This window comes from Arvicola amphibius, chromosome 3 (genome assembly GCF_903992535.2).
Source record: "Arvicola amphibius chromosome 3, mArvAmp1.2, whole genome shotgun sequence".
NCBI classification, from domain to species: Eukaryota; Metazoa; Chordata; class Mammalia; order Rodentia; family Cricetidae; genus Arvicola; species Arvicola amphibius.
In genome coordinates, this window is record NC_052049.1 from 173,642,496 (window position 1) to 173,660,354 (window position 17,859).

At 50.6% G+C, this 17,859-nt stretch overlaps 1 protein-coding gene across 1 annotated transcript; it reads left to right on the plus strand.

Annotated features, from left to right (window-relative positions):
* Positions 1 to 1,376: 1,376 nt before the first annotated feature.
* Positions 1,377 to 6,563, plus strand: Cish (cytokine inducible SH2 containing protein). The gene is made up of 3 exons (XM_038322595.1): positions 1,377 to 1,689; positions 4,561 to 4,781; positions 5,005 to 6,563. The coding sequence occupies exons 1-3, from the start codon at positions 1,670 to 1,672 to the stop codon at positions 5,535 to 5,537; spliced, it is 774 nt and encodes a 257-aa protein (XP_038178523.1). The 5' UTR covers positions 1,377 to 1,669; the 3' UTR covers positions 5,538 to 6,563.
* The last annotated feature ends 11,296 nt before the right edge of the window (positions 6,564 to 17,859 follow it).

A 17,859-nucleotide genomic window follows, 5' to 3' on the forward strand; every position in this document is an offset into this window, starting at 1 on the left:
TCTTTCTCTGGGAGCCCTGATTGGGTTAACCTGAAGCCTGGCTTCCCCTTCAAGGCAGATACAGAGAACTGGGTCCCTTGGAGTCATTTCTGGTCCTCACTACGTACTCTTCCCCTTTCACAGAGTTTTATCTTCAGCTCCCTATCTTGGGTGGGGCACCCAGAGCCTTATCTGTGCTGGGGAAAACCCAGACATTATTATTCAAGATTCTACACACTGCCAGAAACCTGTCATCCCTGCCAAAGATCTTGTAGCCACCCTTTCTGAGGAAGCTGGGTGGAGTGACTGTGTGGAGGGAAGAGATGCACGTACTGAACCGTGATGGGTGTAGAAGTAGTGGATGCTACTGGCTCTCCGGATCTCATCTCTCCATATCCTGACCAAGGTTTGGGAGGAGGTTCTCAATAGACCCTATGGTCCCTTAATATGCTTCTTGGTAAACTGGACATGATGGCTTAGCCTGTAATTCCACACTGGAAGCCTGTACTCGGAAGTTTGGGGATAACCTGGTATACCTACTGATTTCCAGGCCAGTCTGGATCTTTTTTTTTCTTTTCTTTTCTTTTCTTTTTTTTTTAAAAAAAAATTCTCCCTGGTGAGTTACTGGAAATGAAACACCTTGTTTTACTAGAGAGCAGTGTCACTGTTCTGTCCCCTACCTCTTCGATCCTGTCCCCACACTATCTCCCTTTGTTTGAACTCTGTTCTCACATCATTTAGTTGTGCCTCACTAAGCCATAGACTGGAGCTATCTGGGAGCTGATTGTCTCCGTTTACCTCTTTCCATGACTGGAGGTCCACTCAGAGATCATGCAAGCATGGGGCAGACTCATTTGATACAAAAGACTATCCTGAATCCTTTTAGCTGTGGTGACCACAGGAGACCTGCTCATTTCCTCGGCCCCCTTATGCACTCCGCGCCTCTCCCTAAGTCTCTCTCCAGGTCTCACACCACGCCACCTACCTCCCGGCAACTCCATACACAGTGTCCTGCTGTAAGCGAGACCCAATACAACGTCCAATCAACTAGGAGGACCGGCCCAGACCCCGCCCCGCGCTGTAGTTCCACGGGGAGATAAGCGCACCCATCCCCAAAGAAGCAGAGGAAACGAAGGCAATCTGGCTTCGAGTTGCCAGAGTCGCATCCTTCTTCTTTCTAACTTGCCCCCAACCCAATCTTCTCTCTACCGGTCTCTAGGTCCCGCCTCAGTCAGTCACGTCAGTCCAAGGTTGACGCACTTCAATTGGTCCGTCCAGCTGCTCGGCTCCACCTCCAGCGCTGCAATTGGTCAAGTCATGGAGCTCCCGCCCAGTTTTCCTGGAAAGTTCTTGGAAATCTGTCAAAGGTGTTTCCTTTCGCAGTCCAAAGCCTTAGACGCCAGCGCCCCTGTTCCCCTCCCGGCCACCACAAAGCCTGCGGTTCTAGGAAGATGCGGCTTCCGGGAAGGGCTGGGACGCAGCGGACAAAAGATTAGGAGGCGCCTGGCCCCGCCCCGCTCTCCCAGCCCGTCCCCCTCGTCCTTCCAGCCTGTTAGCTCCAGAATCTTTCAGTCGGTGCTCGTCGCCCGTGCGCCCCAGGACCTTGACCTTCGCGCCCTCGACACCCACTGGCTCCCTTCTGCTTCCGTCCTGCCGAGCCCCGACTCTCAGCCGCCGTTGCCTCTGGGACATGGTCCTTTGCGTACAGGGGTAAGCGCAGCTCTCTCCCTGCCCATGCCCCGTGCGGGAAGCGCAGATCACAGGCCTCCAGCTAGCTGCAGGATTTGGGAGGGCTTGTACTGCTGGAGGTGATGGAGTACGAGAGGACCTCGAGTGGTACGCCTAGGATACCCCCCCCCCACACACACACACAAACACACTTAGTAGTATGGATAGGGAAATGGGGCCAGCGAGCCGTGGGAGGAGCCCCCATTCCTGAGATCTCACAGGCAACAACTGTAAGAGGTCCTCCGGAATGTAGTTTACCAGTCTAGACTTTTTTTTAACCCAGAGTTTACCTAGCCTTCCGGTTTCCTACCTATCGGTGACCAGCCCTAAAATCCCTCTGTGTTCAGGTGTCCATTGCTCTGATCTAGGTTAGTGTTCAGGCTCTTGGGAAACCAGCCTGTCTTTGACTCTCCCAAGGCTAATAACCAACACCGTTAGGAGCACCCCACACACCTCTTTTTAGCCCAGATCGAAGTCTCAGTGTGACAAAGACTTTCGCCTGCCTTCTCCAAGGTTTCCCAAAGGCACGGAATATGGGACTGTAGTGGCAGTGGGACTTTGATAAGACAAAGTCTTGACCCCAGCTGAGTGGTCTTGGCACACCTGTTTACTCTGTTTCAGGGTCCCCCTTAGGTCATTGTTCAGTCAGGAATTCAGGAAACGCTAGGAGAGGAAATACATATGTGTGCGTATTACAAAGTCAGGGAGAGCTAGGTGGTGGTCTGGTGGCAGTTTTTTAACTGACGTGGGTATGGTACTAAGTGAGGGAGAGTGGAAGGTGGGGCCGGGCTGAAGAGCCCTTGCTGTAAGCAGTCCTGGGTCTCCGGGAGAGACATGAAGGTACTGGGATGTTCCTACCATGTTTCTTCATTCTTTGACCTGAAGTTTGGACTCCCCAGCAGACCCACACCCTGTCCTCCTTCTTGGATGGACCTCCTCCATTCTGGGTCCCCACAGCCTCTTTGATTTTGCCTTCACTGAAGACCCCTGGGAACCTCAGGAACAGTGTTGGGTATTAGGGAAACAACATCTTTAACAGATGTGTGTGTATCCCACCTCCCTGGGCTTGGTTCATCTCACTGGCATGTGTCCTCAGGCAGACTGAATGGCTAGATTCCAAGACATGCACACACAGGTTCTTGAAACACACCAGTCCTCAGCCCCACCACTATGACAGAGTGGCAGACACTCCCATGTCTAGATATATAGTCTCTCCCCAGCCACCTGCAGGGAGGAACACAGTTATTCTACACCTAGACACGATACTAAGCCCAGAAGTGCCTACTATACACACATATGGGACTGTGCAAGAGGCCTCACTACGTTGTCTGGTCATGCTTACCACAGAGTTTGTGGAATGACTGGCTAGCTGCCCACATTCTCTCAGATGGTACCTGGATCGGCTATGAGCCACAGCAGGCAGGTCACTTCAAAATTCTGCCTCTCGCTTCCTAAATGGGACGCCAGAGCTCTCCCAGCACAGTCAGACTGCTTGAGTGTGGAAAAACCCTTGGCAGGCAGAGCCAGTTACCCCTTCTCATGAGTGGTCACAGGGCCATGACCTTCTAAACAGCACTTACACTGTCAGGCTTGGCTTCTGTCCCTGCTGACTGCCACCAGCTCCTACCCACCCCTTGCTGTTTACAAGCAAAGCCCAATACAGATGGCCTTCCCACAGCAAGTGTGGTAGAGCCTAGGGTTTTATTATCTTGAGGTCCTAAGATCCAACAGGGGCCTAGACACAGAACTGAGGCCTGGGTACATATTTTATTAGAAATAAGAGAAAGCCAACATTCCTTCCTCGGGAAGCAGGGCCCCTGGATCACCACCCGGGTGGGCTTCCCTTGAATTTCAGTCATTTTAGTTTCTCTAACCCCAGGTCTCTAAATTGCCAAACCCCTCAGGGCAAGTAGATGCTCATCTGGAAGGAGGGGAAATGACAGCCCAGACAAGAGCAAACTGTACACAAAACCACACAACATAGCAGGGCTGACTCGACAGGGTGGAGTCTGGAATGTAGGTTGAGTGTGCTGTCCTTTGGTGGGTGCTCATATTTATGAGAGATGAGAGTCATCAGTGCCTTTAGAGGCCACTGTCTCTCCTCGCCTGTGAGGAGCAGAGCCCAAGACGAGAATCTGGCAGGTATGGGTAAAAACTTGTTGAAGTCTTGAAGTCCTAGCCAGTGTGGATTGGGGTCCCCCCAACAGATACTTCCATTGACAGGAAGTGACCGTGTAACCTTAGGCTTTCTCCTGTAATCTCAAGGTCTCCCCGAGGATCCCACCCTCCATTGTCCTGTGACTCCGCGAGATACAGTGGTATTTGACAGGCTACCTCAGTCAGAGCTCAACTTTTGCTTGGACAGATCCCCCGTTCTTGTGGTAGGAAGGCTGAAAATGGTCATGGGGAGTGGCCTGTGATTTTGGTGATACCAGATGAGGGTTAGTTTGTATGCAGTAAATGTAGGAGAATGGGGTCTAGGACACCAGGGTTATGGGATGTACAGCTCAGTGGTGGAGAACTTACTTAGCATGTGTAAGCCTCTGAGGTCAATTCCCAGCACCCCAAAAAACAAGAAGGAAAGACCTGTATACACGATCTGGATGTGGTAGCGCACCCCTTTAATCCCAGCATTTGGGAGACAGAAGCAGGTGGATCTATGTGAATATGAGGGCATCCTGGTCTATATAACAAGCTCCAGGCCAACCAGAGCTACATAGTGAGACCCTGTTCTTTGGGGTTTTTTTTTTTGTTTGTTTGTTTGTTTTAAGTCTATATCTTTGGGGGAAGCAATCAAAGGATTTTTTAAAAATGAAGAATATGTGAGACCTGTCGCCTGTCTGCCCACTTTAGATCTTGTCCTTTGCTGGCTGTGGAGAGAATTGGGCAGCGGCCTCTGTGGGCCCAGTCTCTGGAGCTGCCTGGGTCAGCCATGCAGCCCTTGCCCACTGGGGCATTCCCAGAGGAGGTGGCAGAGGAGACTCCTGTCCAGTCAGAGAGCGAACCAAAGGTGCTAGACCCTGAGGAGGATCTGATGTGTATAGCCAAGACGTTCTCCTACCTTCGGGAATCTGGTGAGTCTCAGGGGAAAGACAGACCTTGTTCTGGGGAGTCCATAGAGGAACTAAGCTCTTGGGATTTTGACTCTGATCTGGGAAGGCCCTACCCCTAAGTCTGATGGGAGAACTACATCCCTGTCCAGGGAACTGTGAAGGGACTCTCCATCTTGGCCTACCCTGGCTTGGTACCTTTAGGTAATTTCTGATCAGTCCCTTGGCTTCCTCTTTGCTTGTCTAGGATGGTATTGGGGTTCCATTACAGCCAGCGAGGCCCGACAACACCTACAGAAGATGCCAGAGGGTACATTCCTAGTACGAGATAGTACCCACCCCAGCTACCTGTTCACACTGTCCGTCAAAACTACCCGTGGCCCCACCAATGTACGCATCGAGTATGCTGATTCTAGCTTCCGACTGGACTCCAACTGCTTGTCCAGACCTCGAATCTTGGCCTTCCCAGATGTGGTCAGCCTTGTGCAGCACTATGTGGCCTCCTGTGCAGCTGACACCCGGAGTGACAGTCCCGATCCTGTTCCCACCCCAGCCCTGCCTGCGCCTAAACAAGATGCACCTGGTGACTCAACCCTGCCCCTCCCCACGGCTACCGCTGTGCATCTAAAACTGGTGCAGCCCTTTGTGCGCAGGAGCAGTGCCCGCAGCTTACAACATCTGTGCCGCCTCGTTATCAACCGTCTGGTGGCCGACGTGGACTGCCTACCGCTGCCCCGGCGCATGGCCGACTACCTCCGACAGTACCCCTTCCAACTCTGATGGGGCCAGGCACCCTGCTCTGCCTCACGTAATTATAGCCTGGAGGGGACACAAGCCCCAGCTGGACCTGGGTTCCTGCTGTCCCTTCTTCGGTCACCCTGGTGCCTGCATACATAGAGCTGGATCAGAAAGTGCCAGCAAGAACAAGGCAGGTGGAAGAGGGGTTGTCGCACAACTCTGAGGTCAGTGCCTCCAAGTCCCATGTGGCTGTTTGTGGCTAGCCATGTGTCAGAGCAGAGAGACAGGCAGGGCCTCATCTCATGCTGGAGGCTGGACCCAGACCTCCATTCACTAGCGTACCCTAACCACCTGAACTCTGTATATTCTCCCAGCCCTGGTTTCTCCTTCTGCTGGGTAGGGCAGGCCCCTACCCATCTGCAGAGCAGCCAGTCTGTTTCTGGGAGAGTATCAGCCGGAGGAACTGAGGTTGATGGTGCCAGCCCCTCGTGGAGAAGTAGGCCAGGCTGGGGGGGGAGGGGGCTACACAGTTAAACAGTATTTATTTATTTATTTTCCTTGTGGGGATTGGGGGTAGATTAATGGCGTGAGCCATTCCATTTCTCTGCCCTAAGGCCTGAGTCAGCCAAAGATCCCCAGATGTCTTGTTGGGCCCAAAGTAGTCCTGAATGCCCTGGCCCTGACCACCTGCGTATGAATGTGCCCACTCCCTTTTCCCCCTAGCCTCTTTGGGAGGCTGGGTAACCAGACAAACAGGAGCCAGAAACACAGAGCTCATACTCATCTCCTCTGGGGGCAATGCCATGGCTTCACGGAGCTGGCTTCTCTGTGGTGCAGCCCCTGCGGAGGGTATGCTCTGGGTCAGGAAGGGGACGCTGGCTAGGGCTGCTGCTGCAGCTCTTCTGTGTCTGCTTCCTGTCCAGGAAGTCGCCCGCATGTGAGAGAGGGAGAAATGCATACCTAACGAGACTTTATAAAACAATTATTATAGCACAAAAACCAGTTTGGTAGTTTCTCTTCCACTGATTTTTCTGTAACGATAATAAAATTATGCCTTCCATTTACGAAGCCTTCCACGGGTCATCTGGTATAGCAGGTAGTTTGTCTCTCTTTTTTCCTGTTATTGCGATCCAGTTCCACATCGGGAAAAGCCGAAGCTCAGAATCTTACAGGACCAAGCGGTCTCTGCCAGGGGCCTGAGGGTGCAGGTAACAGAGAGCTGCCTTTCTTGTTGCCGTTCCCCTTGGGAAATGAGAGACAGGAGGTGAAGGTCTGCCGGCATGCCTTCTAGGGTGCTATCCACTGCCCTGCTGGCTATGTGGGAAGTGGGTTGCAGAAGAGCTCCAAGCCCAAGAGGTGTATGAAGAGGAAGTATCCATTCAGTGTGTAAGTGGGCACAGAGGGAGGAGTCACAGAGCTCAGGCCGCCAGTCCTTGCAAGGAGAAAGCACAGTGGAAACAAAAAGAATGAGGTATGGATCCCTGACATGATGCCTGAGAGCGCCTCCCAGGCACTGGGGCAGATCAGCTGACACAGATAGTGACCCATGAGCTGGTAGAGTCTGGTCTGGGGGAGGGGTGTCAGAGTCAGAGGACCCTCTCCTGTGAGTCAAGATCTTGTACGTAAGAAATATAATTAAGGTGGAAACGCTATCCAGGGTTGATAATCTGACTTGGGAATATTTAGACTGCTGGGATCCTGCTACACCTGATCTTTGTTCTGGTGTGTGAGGGCCTCGCAGGAAAGCTCCTCTCAGCTGTGCTCATGGCCCTCTAAGCCTTATTTTGGAAACGATTTGGGATATGTTCTTAGTCCTGAGACCATTAGAAGTTCCAAATTACAGGAGGCCAGGAATGGTGGATCGTGAGCAGAAAGCTGTGAGAAACAGCATCTTGATATAAAAGACAAAAAGGAAAAAACAGAATCAGGGAGGCCCAGGACTGAGGACCAGGAGACAAGGAAGAGGAATGACATTGCGGGGACTGGGAGGATGGCTCAGGGGTCAAGAATGTTCTCTACCCTTTCAAAGGCCCAGAGCTTCCAGCTCCAGTGGAGCTGATGCCGTCTCCTGGCCTCTGTGCACCGATATACACACCCAGAAACACACACATAAGAAATAATACTTTTGTAAAGGAATGACAGGACTAAAATGAACAAGAGGTAGATGAAGGAGGGACGTTATTTTTAAAAGCTGGGAGTAGTGCCCACATCCATCTCTTTGGTCTGACATCTTCTCCGTTGCTGGTGGGGGCTAATAAAACTTGCTGACTGTGGGGGCCAACAGTGCACCTCTTCCAAGTGTCACCATGGCCCTGGTAGGGCCTTTTCTTCAACTTTGATCTCGATCTCTTTTTCATTTTCAAAATATGTGAGGTAATCCCTGTTGCCCTCCACCCCCCGGATCTGAGTCATTTAGTGGGAAAGTAGTGGGCACATGGGGACCAGAGTTAGGCTTTCCACATCTGGTGCTGCAACCTGGACATTCGGTTGCTATAACAAGAGGAAGCAGAGAGAACCCCATTCTTCCCACTAAGGACAGCCTAACAATGCCTGCCAGGTGCAAGTCTGTGTGAGGACTCTGTACTCCCTGGGAGTGGCATCCAAATACCAGGAGCAGGGGCTGGCTGAGGCCACGCAGAGAGTTCAGGACAGAACAACACTCACCTAACTGCGCCTCTGCCCCACACGGCTCTGTGAGATGAGACTAGGCAACCGGGTGGCAGCTTGGACAGTGTTTCTCTTCACCTGTCTCTGCCTGCTGAAAGCACTGGAGCGGTCCTGGCAATGGGCCACGCCTGGCTCACCTCAAGCCAGAGTTTACCTCTTTCCTGAGAAGGGGCTGCCAGCAACTGACATTTCAGTCTTATATGAGAGGAATAGCAATGCCTGCCTGGGCATAGGGACAGCAGAAAACATGTCACTGGACCCCAGACCCACGTCAGCGGCCCAAGCCTAACAGGGAAAAGCAGCTAGCCAGTGCGATCACCCCTTGATGGTCCTGGGTTACTCTAAAGGGCAACCCTGTTGGCACTAGCTAGTGGGGAAGGGTGAGCCATGAGGTGGGCATGCTGGACCCTGCGCAATATCCAAATAGTAACTAACAGTAACCCAGTAACCTGACTGGGTCCCTTCACATATGCTCTTTGGTCACTGAGCCAGCCTCCATCAAGGCCCAGGGGACAGGCAGGGAACAAGACAGACGTGGCCTCCATCCTCATGGGGCTTGTCAGTAGTACAAGACAGGCTGTAAACAAGGAACAAATGGGCAAGTTTTGAATGGGTGAAGAAAGACACGTCAGGAGGTGGGGGCGGAGAACGGCCTTAGGCGTGAGGTCACCCCACAGCAAAGGGGGTCTGGGTCATGTCTGAGTAGCAGTGAACCTGGCTACCAGAGTGAAGAGCAGGGGGCAGTCCTGTAGATGTCATGGGCAAGGGCTGTGCCAGATCCTGGGAACAGCCAGTGCAATGGCTCTAAGGCAGAAACAAGCCTAGAATCCAGGATGGAGTAGGAAGGACAAAGGGGTCATGACTAAATTTATTCTAGCTGGCGGACTGCCTAGGGTCTTGAGCGCTGCTGCTTGTTTTTTTTTTGTTTTTTTTTTTTTTTAGATTTATTTATTTATTATGTATACAACATTCTGCCTTGATGTATGCCCGCACACCAGAGGAGGGCACCAGATCTCAGTACAGATGGTTGTGAGCCACCATGTGGTTGCTGGGAATTGAACTCAGGACCTCTGGAAGAGCAGCCAGTGCTCTTAACCTCTGAGCCATCTCTCCACCCCTGCTGCTTGTTTCTAAAGGACTCTAGGGGGATGGCTCCGTGATGACCAGAGAGAAGGTTCACAGGAGATGCCATAGGAAACCAGAGGAGGCAAGGGTGGCAACTTTGGATGTGGCTCATTCCCCATTTTTTTTTTTGTTTTTTTTTTTGTTTTTTGTTTTTTGTTTTTTTAGACAGGTTTTCTCTGTAGCATGGAAGCCTATCCTGGAACTAGCTCTTGTAGACCAGACTAGCCTCAAACTCATAGAGATCTGCCTCCCTCTGCCTCTGCTGGGATGAAAGGCGTGCGCCACCACCGCCCGGCATCCCCACTAATTCTCACTCCAGCCCTGCACACTCACAGAGGTTATCCCCGTTTCCAGCTGAAGGAGTACGGCTTAAAGCGGAGGTTCTCAACCAGTGAGTTGCGACCCTTTCTCAGGGGTCGCCTAAGATGATCAGAAAACACAGATATTTACATTACGATTCGTAACAGTAGCAGAATTACAGTTAGAAAGTAGTAGCGAACATGATTGTATGGCTGGGGTCATCACGATGTGAGGAGTTGTATGAAGGAAGGTTGTATGAAGTCGCAGATTTAGAAAGGTTGGGAACCGCTGGCTCAGAGAGAAATATGGCTAGTTCAGGGCCACAAGCCTTGACTCTAGGCCTTATTTGTGTAACTACTACTCTACCTTGTCTCTGAAGACTCGCCTGCCAAAGCCTTGAACTCTGAAGAGTAAAGACATTCAACAGGGCTTGGCCGGAGGGGTGGGGGGGGCAGTGCCGGAGCTAGGCCCAGGAAGATTCTGCCCTGCCACAGGAAGATGGGTTTGAGAGCGGGCCTATGTGGTGTCCCTCTCTGGACTCAGTGCCTCTGGAATGGTTGGGGGCAGGCACCAAAGCCACCCAGGTATTTCTTGTCAGCAGATCTACCTGGCTAATGTCTTGCTAAGATGTTTCATTCAAGATTACTGAGTCACCCAGCATTCCCTTGGTCCTATGGGCCCCTGAACCTAAGTTCAGCATTTAACTTGCTGTCTGAGCAGATCCTGCCAGAATGGAGTTGAAGCCATGATGGGCTATCTTCACTCTCAGATGGAAACCCTCCTACCCTAGGTGTCTGTGGTGAAGTGAAGGGCCAGGGGTCTGGGGCCTGAAATCAAGTGCTATCCAGCACTAAGGGTCTGTGTGTCAGGCTTCTGGTCCTTCGGTCGCTGAGGATATATCCCTTTACAAAGGAGCCTGGGCAGGCCAGAGCAGCCCTTTTCACACCAACCTGTTAGACCAGTTTTAATCTGAAGCAGGCTTACACTTGGCCTCCCCACCCCTCTCTGGCTCAGTGGGAAAGTACAGCCAGCCAACTATGGGGCACCCCAGTGGTCACTGTAGGGCAGCTGGATTGGGATCCCTGTCTGGGACAAAAGCTAGAGGAGGTCCCTGGAGGGTCAGTTCTGGCCAGACAGCAGACCAGAGGGTGAGTAGAGAGTGACTGGGCCTGACTTTGGGGAAAAGCCAAGCACATGGAAGTCGATACTAATTTCTGGGCGGGAGATGCTGCAGGCTGGGTGCAGAAGGAGGCCAAAAGCTGCCTGCTCAGTAGAAAGACAATGGTTTCCATGACCCAAGCCTGGTCAAAGCAAGCAGCGTCCGGGGCACAGCAAGTAGCCTCTGAAGGCTGGGAAGTCTTAGGGCTACTACAACCCCTCCAGAACTGTTCCACCCACACAGGAACTTATTGTCCCCAGAGATATCCCGATGGTATGGTTGAAGGGGGCATAGCATCTAACAAACACTTTCCAGGGCCGGAGTCAGAACCTTGCTCTGGGGACTTTCCCCAGCCCTAGCACCAATAAACCAGACCAGATACTTCCTGTCACCAGATGTAGGCTCTCTTTCTACCAGAGATCCGGGAGTTCAGTTTCAGCCTGTGTTAGGCCAAGGCTATGTTCTAAGTGCCTCTCAGCTCTCAGCCTCCCCCAAGAAGCATTTACCCTTCCCACTGAGCAATCAGTGTGTGCATTCATGCGTGTGTGTGTGCGCGCGCGCGTGTGCTCGCTTGTATGCTGACCTTTCCCCTTAGCCAACATTCCTTTGTTTTCTTCAGCACCTTTCAGGGGACAGTTTGGTAGGAAGAGCCACAGAAGAGAGAGGTCCTCAGGAAACATTTCCTCAAAGCTCAGACACATAAAGTCCTATCCAGACGGAAATGGTTCCCATAGTAGCCTGAAAAGTTGGGGTTGGGGAGGGCACAGGAAGAGACCTCCTGGGAGGGTGTACTGTTATCCCTGGCACTTGGGTGCCTGTACCCCTGGGATCTTGCCATCATCAGTCTGGCATTGAGAGGGTAGCCTCAACTTTAACAGGTGAAGCTGGGTGTCTCTGACCAGGCTGTTTTTAATTTCATGAGATACACACACATTCTCATCACAGGCCAAAATTCTGGGTTTATTGTCTGTGGGATCCATTTGCTCTGTGACCTACCCAAAAGGTGCCCAGGCTGGGTCTGCATGGTCCTGTACCTTTTCACTTGGAGTCGGCCAGTCAGTATCAGGGTTGAGAGATGTGGGCTTTGGGGACACCAGCACCCCCTTTCCAGCAACTTGATTGTCCCCAGTTTCTCTCCTGGGTCTCAGCTGTTTACCTGCGGAGGGCAGAGAAGGCACAGTGTGGGCAGCTCCGCCCCCACCCTGGGTGAGGTGTTTTCACCAGAACCACAGCAGCTGTGGCTAGAGGCCTCTTCCCAGGAAGAGCAGAGCGCCTCTTCCAAGAACTCTGAGGAGGGCGGGCAGGAGGGTGCGCGGGGGAGTTAATTTTAAACCAAACAGCTTTCCATGCTTCTCAGGAACTGGTTGCTCAATGTGCTCGGGCAGGTCCCAGGCGAGTGGGCAGGCCCGGTGCCAGCTCAGAGGTGGAGTGGGTGGAAGACACCCAGAGGAGAGGCCCAACTGACCTTGAGGGAATTTGGACTGCCTCTGCACACCCATCAGGGCCTGTCTCTCCCTGACCCCAGTCAGTCACCCAACTTGCTGGGGGACATGGGGAGGGGGGGTGACTTACTCAGTTCCAAGAAGACAAAGAGACATCATAAAAAGATTCACAGTGAAGGTGTCATGTTCTCTCCAGGCCCTTGAAATTCCTGCTCCCATCCCCTACACTGTTGAGAACTTGCCATACTGTCCCCTGGCCTGTCCCTCTGGATGTTTTCTGATGAAGGCCTCCTCTGAGGGCCAATTCTCTGTGGGACAGAATGCTAGGGACCAGGCTAGTGGGATGTCAAATGGAGTATGGAAAGCTGGAGGAAGTGACAGACCCCCCCAGGAAATCATTTTCCTTTTGTGTAGGGAGAACTCCAGGGCCTGGTCACATGGCAGACCAGGAGATAGCATGTTTCACTTCATTGACCTCCTAGGCCCAACCTTGTGTGTTTATCCCCTCCTGCCTGGCAGTCCAGGGCCACCTCCCAATGTCTAGTTCATGAGGGTCTTCTCTGTCGAGAGTCATTTATCTCTTTCCGTTCTCCACCTCCAACTCTCCCTGTCCTCAGATTCTAGAAACCTAAGTAGGCTCTAAGAAAGAATGCCAAGCAAATGCTGCCAGGAGCTGTGGTTCCTGGAACCAGCAGTGCAGAGACAGGGGACACTTCTTGGAACCTGACGGCCATTCAAGGGAAAGACTCAGAGGACAGCCAGTGGCCTGGGGAGGAGACACTCTGTCAAAGTCAAAGCTTCAGCCTAGGTCCCCACCTCCAGGAAGCCCTCCTTGACTGAAGTTATTCCCTTCAATTCCGTCATCACACAAAGGGCTCTCCTAGGAAAGGCTCAGGTCTGGTGTGGCCTCTAGGGTATCTAGTGTCCAATCTGGAGCACAGTGAACAACTAGAGATAGGCGTGGACAGAAGAAAAAAGGGGTGCATGTGCACAGGTAAAGGAGGGTGTCAGACATGAGTACACGGCCAGATCAGAGGAAAGAGGAATGTAAGAGAAAGAAGGCCTTCAAGGCAAGGTCAGCAATACCAGGTTTTGCTGAGGCAGCCTCCAGGTCGGCGTTGGCCTGAACTTTAGATATCTGCACCTTAGAGCAGGCCCAGCTTCAGGGTCAAACCATCCAAGGCTCTCCTGGCATCTCTGGGCAGCCTTGAGTGAGCACCTGCTTTCTGGTACCTCGGTTTTCAGTTGTGAACAGGGAACTAACTGCCTCTCCACTCACATCTACACATCACTCTGCTTCCCCACCCCAGCACCAACCTGTAACCTACCCATGAGTATGTTTCAGAGAAAACCATGTCCCCCCCCCCCAGGGCTGGTCCTGGGATTAAAGGCCAGGGGAGGCGCTGGGCAGCTATGAGGTGGTCTATAAGGAAGAGATCCCCAAACCCTTGTAAAAAGGCAGTGCAGATGGCCCAGGACACAGTTCCCCATTGTGCCCTCACCTTGGAGCTACTGGGCGCCTAGTGCAGCAGACAAAAGCGGGAGTGCTACATTCTCTGCCACTTGGAGCCCTGCTTCCTGTCCCTGGGCAGGCTGGCCATGGCCAGAGAGAGCTTGCTATGGAGAACCTGACCTGAGGCCATCTCCATGTGGGTGGCAAAGCTGCTGGACTTGCTAGGTGGTTCTAGGGCCAGATCACCATCAAGTCTGGACATCCTTGAAACTCAGTCTCACCCCTCCCGCAAGTTCCCACCCCCAGCCCGTAAAGTGAGGGCAGTGCCATCATCTGCCTTACGGAATCCCCGTAAGGCATCCTAAATAAATTATAAATCGGATCACTTCATTCTTCTCTGAGATCTGCTCTCTGGGCCCCGTGCCACCTCTTCAGCTTCCCCTTCATCAGGAGCCCAAGAGCACTTGCTCGGGTTCCCTTTGCAGCAGGAAGCACTTGCACACACACCTCCCTCCTTCCCTCTGTACCACAGGCCCTGGAGTATGCTGTGCTCTGGGCAGAGGGACATGCAGCGGTCCTAATATACAAATCTAAATATTGAAAAATCATAAACTACAAACTGCTAATAAAAATGTGCTAGCCTCTTACTTAACAAACATGTTTGCATAGCAATAAAAATATCTATCAATGGAAAGCTTTTATAAGTCTGAAAGTCAGGCAATATCAAGGGTTTTTGAACTTCATGATAATTATTCGTGTCTAGGTGTTCTCTGATAGGTCTGAGGTTTAAGTAAGAAAACAGAGATTTGCTTAACTCACAATGCATTCTCTATTTACCCTGTAGTTGTTCTTGTTTTTATTCTAGAAAACATGATCATGTTATTATAATCATATATATATGATCAGTTATTACAAGATTTGCATGTAATTACTGTTTTTGACAGTGATAGTTTGCAAGGTTAAAACAACATAGTATACTAGGCAATAGTGGCCCACACCTTTAATCCCAGCACTCAGGAGACAGAGGCAGGCGGATCTCTGTGAATTCGGTCCAGCTGGTCTACAGAGCTAGTTTCAGGGCAGCCAGGGCTACACAGAGAAATCCTGTCTCAAAAAAAAAAAAAAGCAAAATAAACAAATGGACAAACAACCCATAATATAACCAAATGGTATAAAAAAAGTAAAGTCGGGTGGTGGTGGCACACATCTTTAATCCCAGCATTCAGGAGGCAGAGGCAGGTGGATCTCTGTGAGTTTGAAGCCAGCCTAATCTACAAGAACTAGTTCCAGGACAGGCTCCAAAGCTGCTACAGAGAAATCCTATCTCAAAAAACCAAAAAAAAAAGTTAGGTTAAATGAAAAATATAGGTGCTGGAAAGATGGCTCAGCAGTTAAGAGCACTGGCTGTTCTTCCAGGGGACCCGAGTTCAATTCCCAGCACTCACATGGCAGCTCACAACTGTCTGTAACTCCATCCAGTTCCAGGGGATCTGACACTTTCACATAGACATATACCAATGTACATAAAGTAAAAATAAATAATTACTTTTAAAAAAAGAAAAATACCAAAATTGAAAGTATTTTAAGCATAGAATCAATATTTATTTATTAATTTATGTGTTTGTTTGTTTGTTTAATTTAGACAGGGCCTTACACTTCTGATTCTCCTGCCCCATCTCCCGCATGTTGGGAGTATTATAGGCATGTGCCACCACGCATGGCTTTATACAGTCCTGGGTATCAAACAGACATACTTGACAAACATTCCACCAAGTGAGCTACATCCCTAACCCCAAAAAGTAATTTCAAAAGAAATGCCATTGTGGCTGGGAAGATGATTCAGCAGTTAAGAGCACGTCCTGGTCTTTAGAGGACCCAGGTTCAGTTCCCAGTATCCACATGTATACTCACAGCCACTTGGAACTCCAGTTCCAGGGATGCCCTCTTCTGGCCTCTGTGGAGCACACACAGTGCCCACAGATGCACGCAGGCACTCACACACATACACATAAATAGTTTTGCTTTTTCTCTTTAAGGTTATTAGAAGTGAAGTAACAGGTTGGGACGGTGACTCAGCAGGGAAAGTACCTAAGACTGCAGTTCCATGAGCTCAGCACCCACTGACGTGCCCACGGGGCGAAGTGACCTGCCTGTGAGTCCTGTCCCGTGTTAGGAGGGTAGAGACAGGAGAGTCTCAGAGCCTCAAAGAACAAGGCAGAGAAACCAACGAAGACCCCACAGGCACTGGCATCCATATGTGTGGATATCCACCCACATGTGGGCCCCCACGCACATGTAAAAACATGTGAAATTAATAATTAGTTAATTAAAAGGAAATAACGTAGGAGGCTGAGGCAAGAGGATTGCCATGAGCATAAATAAGGCCAGCCTGGGCTATAGAGTGAGTTCCGGGAAGCAAGGCATACTGTTGCTATCTCAGAAAACAGCAATGGTAGCAACAAAAACTGAAGCAATAAATTACACGTTACATAATAATGTCAAATGATAGGATGTTTTAGTAAAACTAAAATTTTACTTTCTTATCTAATTAATTAATTTTTTTTTGAGATTGAGCCCAGGGTCTCCTATATGCCAGGCCAGTGCTCTACCAGTGAGGCCCACCCTTAGTCCTGAAGTTTTTATTGTCGTCTTAAACATTTTCATAGAAAGGAATCTTCTCAGAATGCAGTTCAAACCGTCCATGACAGCTGCAGGGGAGTTTCTGCTGCCTCAGAGCAGACCCTGCCTGTGTTTCTCTGGGGAAACTGTTACCATGGGAGTGGATTATAGGATGTCTCACTGCACCAGGCCCAGGGCATCCAGTCCCTGGTACTGGTAATGCCCCTGCAATCTGCAAATCTATCAGAAATCTATTTTTATAGGTTTTGACTGTACTTCAAGCGACAGGTTTCAGGCAGGTTAGGAGAGAATGGTAACTGACCAGGTGGAATTTCCAACAAGTAATACCAGAATAATTTGTTCCCCTCACCATAAATTCTTAGACAGATCAAATATTTCAAAATTAAAGTGACACAATGTTTAAAATGTCCTCTGCAGCCCTCCTGGGGACACAGAACAGTGGCCAGGAGGCAAAGCCTCCTCCTAGGCATGTCTTTCCTGCATCCCCCACCACACTGAGACAAGGACCCTAATGCATGTAGCTTTTTTGGAAGTGATGCTAAGGAGCCCCAGCAGGAAGTTAGAAGACTAAGCTCCACAGTTCTTTTCCACTTCTGCACCTTTATGGGGTCAGTGAGCACCGATAGCCCTTGTTCCCAGTAAAATAAAAGGTGATCCCTCTTTTGTTTCCAAACCAGAAGCTTTATGCCTCCTGCCAGCATCTTTGAGAACATGGTAGGCTAACTCATTTGCTTACACAGTGGATAAAAAACTCAGTTTTCATCGTGTGTGTGTGTGTGTGTGTGTGTGTGTGTGTGTATAAACATGCATGTGGAGACCAGAGTCAACTTTGGGAGTCATTCCTCAGGCACTCTCCTCTTCCGAATTAGCGTCTCTCACTGGTCTGGAACTCAAGTAGGCTAGACTAGCTGATCAGTGAGTTCCAGGAATCCTCCTGTCTCCACCTCCCCAGCCATTGGGATTATAAATGGGCACAGCCACGCTTGTCTTTTATATATTGATCCAGTCCTCACGCCTGCATAGCAAGCATTTTGCTCACTGAGCTATCTACCCCAACCCAACACAATTCTTATATAAAGGACAGGAAAAAGTGGTACATGGGCCAATTTTAGCCTTAGTGGGTGGACATAAAGGGGACAAAGGCTAGAAGGAAGGAGTCTTGAGTCACAGGAACATCCCAGAGGATGAGCAAGGTGGGGAGCATTTCAACAGAATGGGAGGCTGGTTCACTCAGGAGAGAGAGCACAGATCCAGGACACTAGCCAGGACAGTCCTAGCAAAGGTATAGAGAGCAGGAAGTCCTGGAGAAGCCACTGAAGCTTTGAAGGATCTGAGGTTGGTCCTCAGCTGGGCTCCAAAAATATCAGAGATCTGGGTAGTCACCCTCTCAGACCTATCCCCCAAAAACACTGTGTGACACCAGGTAAGCCAAGAAAGGGGACCAACCCTCAGTTTCAACTTTCTTTTCCATGAAAGGAGGTGATGTGCTGGGGCTTCAAAGGCTACCAGGACACAGAAGTAGTGGTTGGGCCTCCGATAACATGCTCACATGTGCGCGTACACACACACACACACGCA

Excerpts from the sequence above, each read along its gene's own strand:
- Cish (XM_038322595.1), top strand. The coding sequence starts at position 1,670 with ATGGTCCTTTGCGTACAGGG. Across the intron at positions 1,690-4,560 it reads ATGGTCCTTTGCGTACAGGG|ATCTTGTCCTTTGCTGGCTG; the intron begins GTAAGCGCAGCT and ends TGCCCACTTTAG. Across the intron at positions 4,782-5,004 it reads CTCCTACCTTCGGGAATCTG|GATGGTATTGGGGTTCCATT; the intron begins GTGAGTCTCAGG and ends TTGCTTGTCTAG.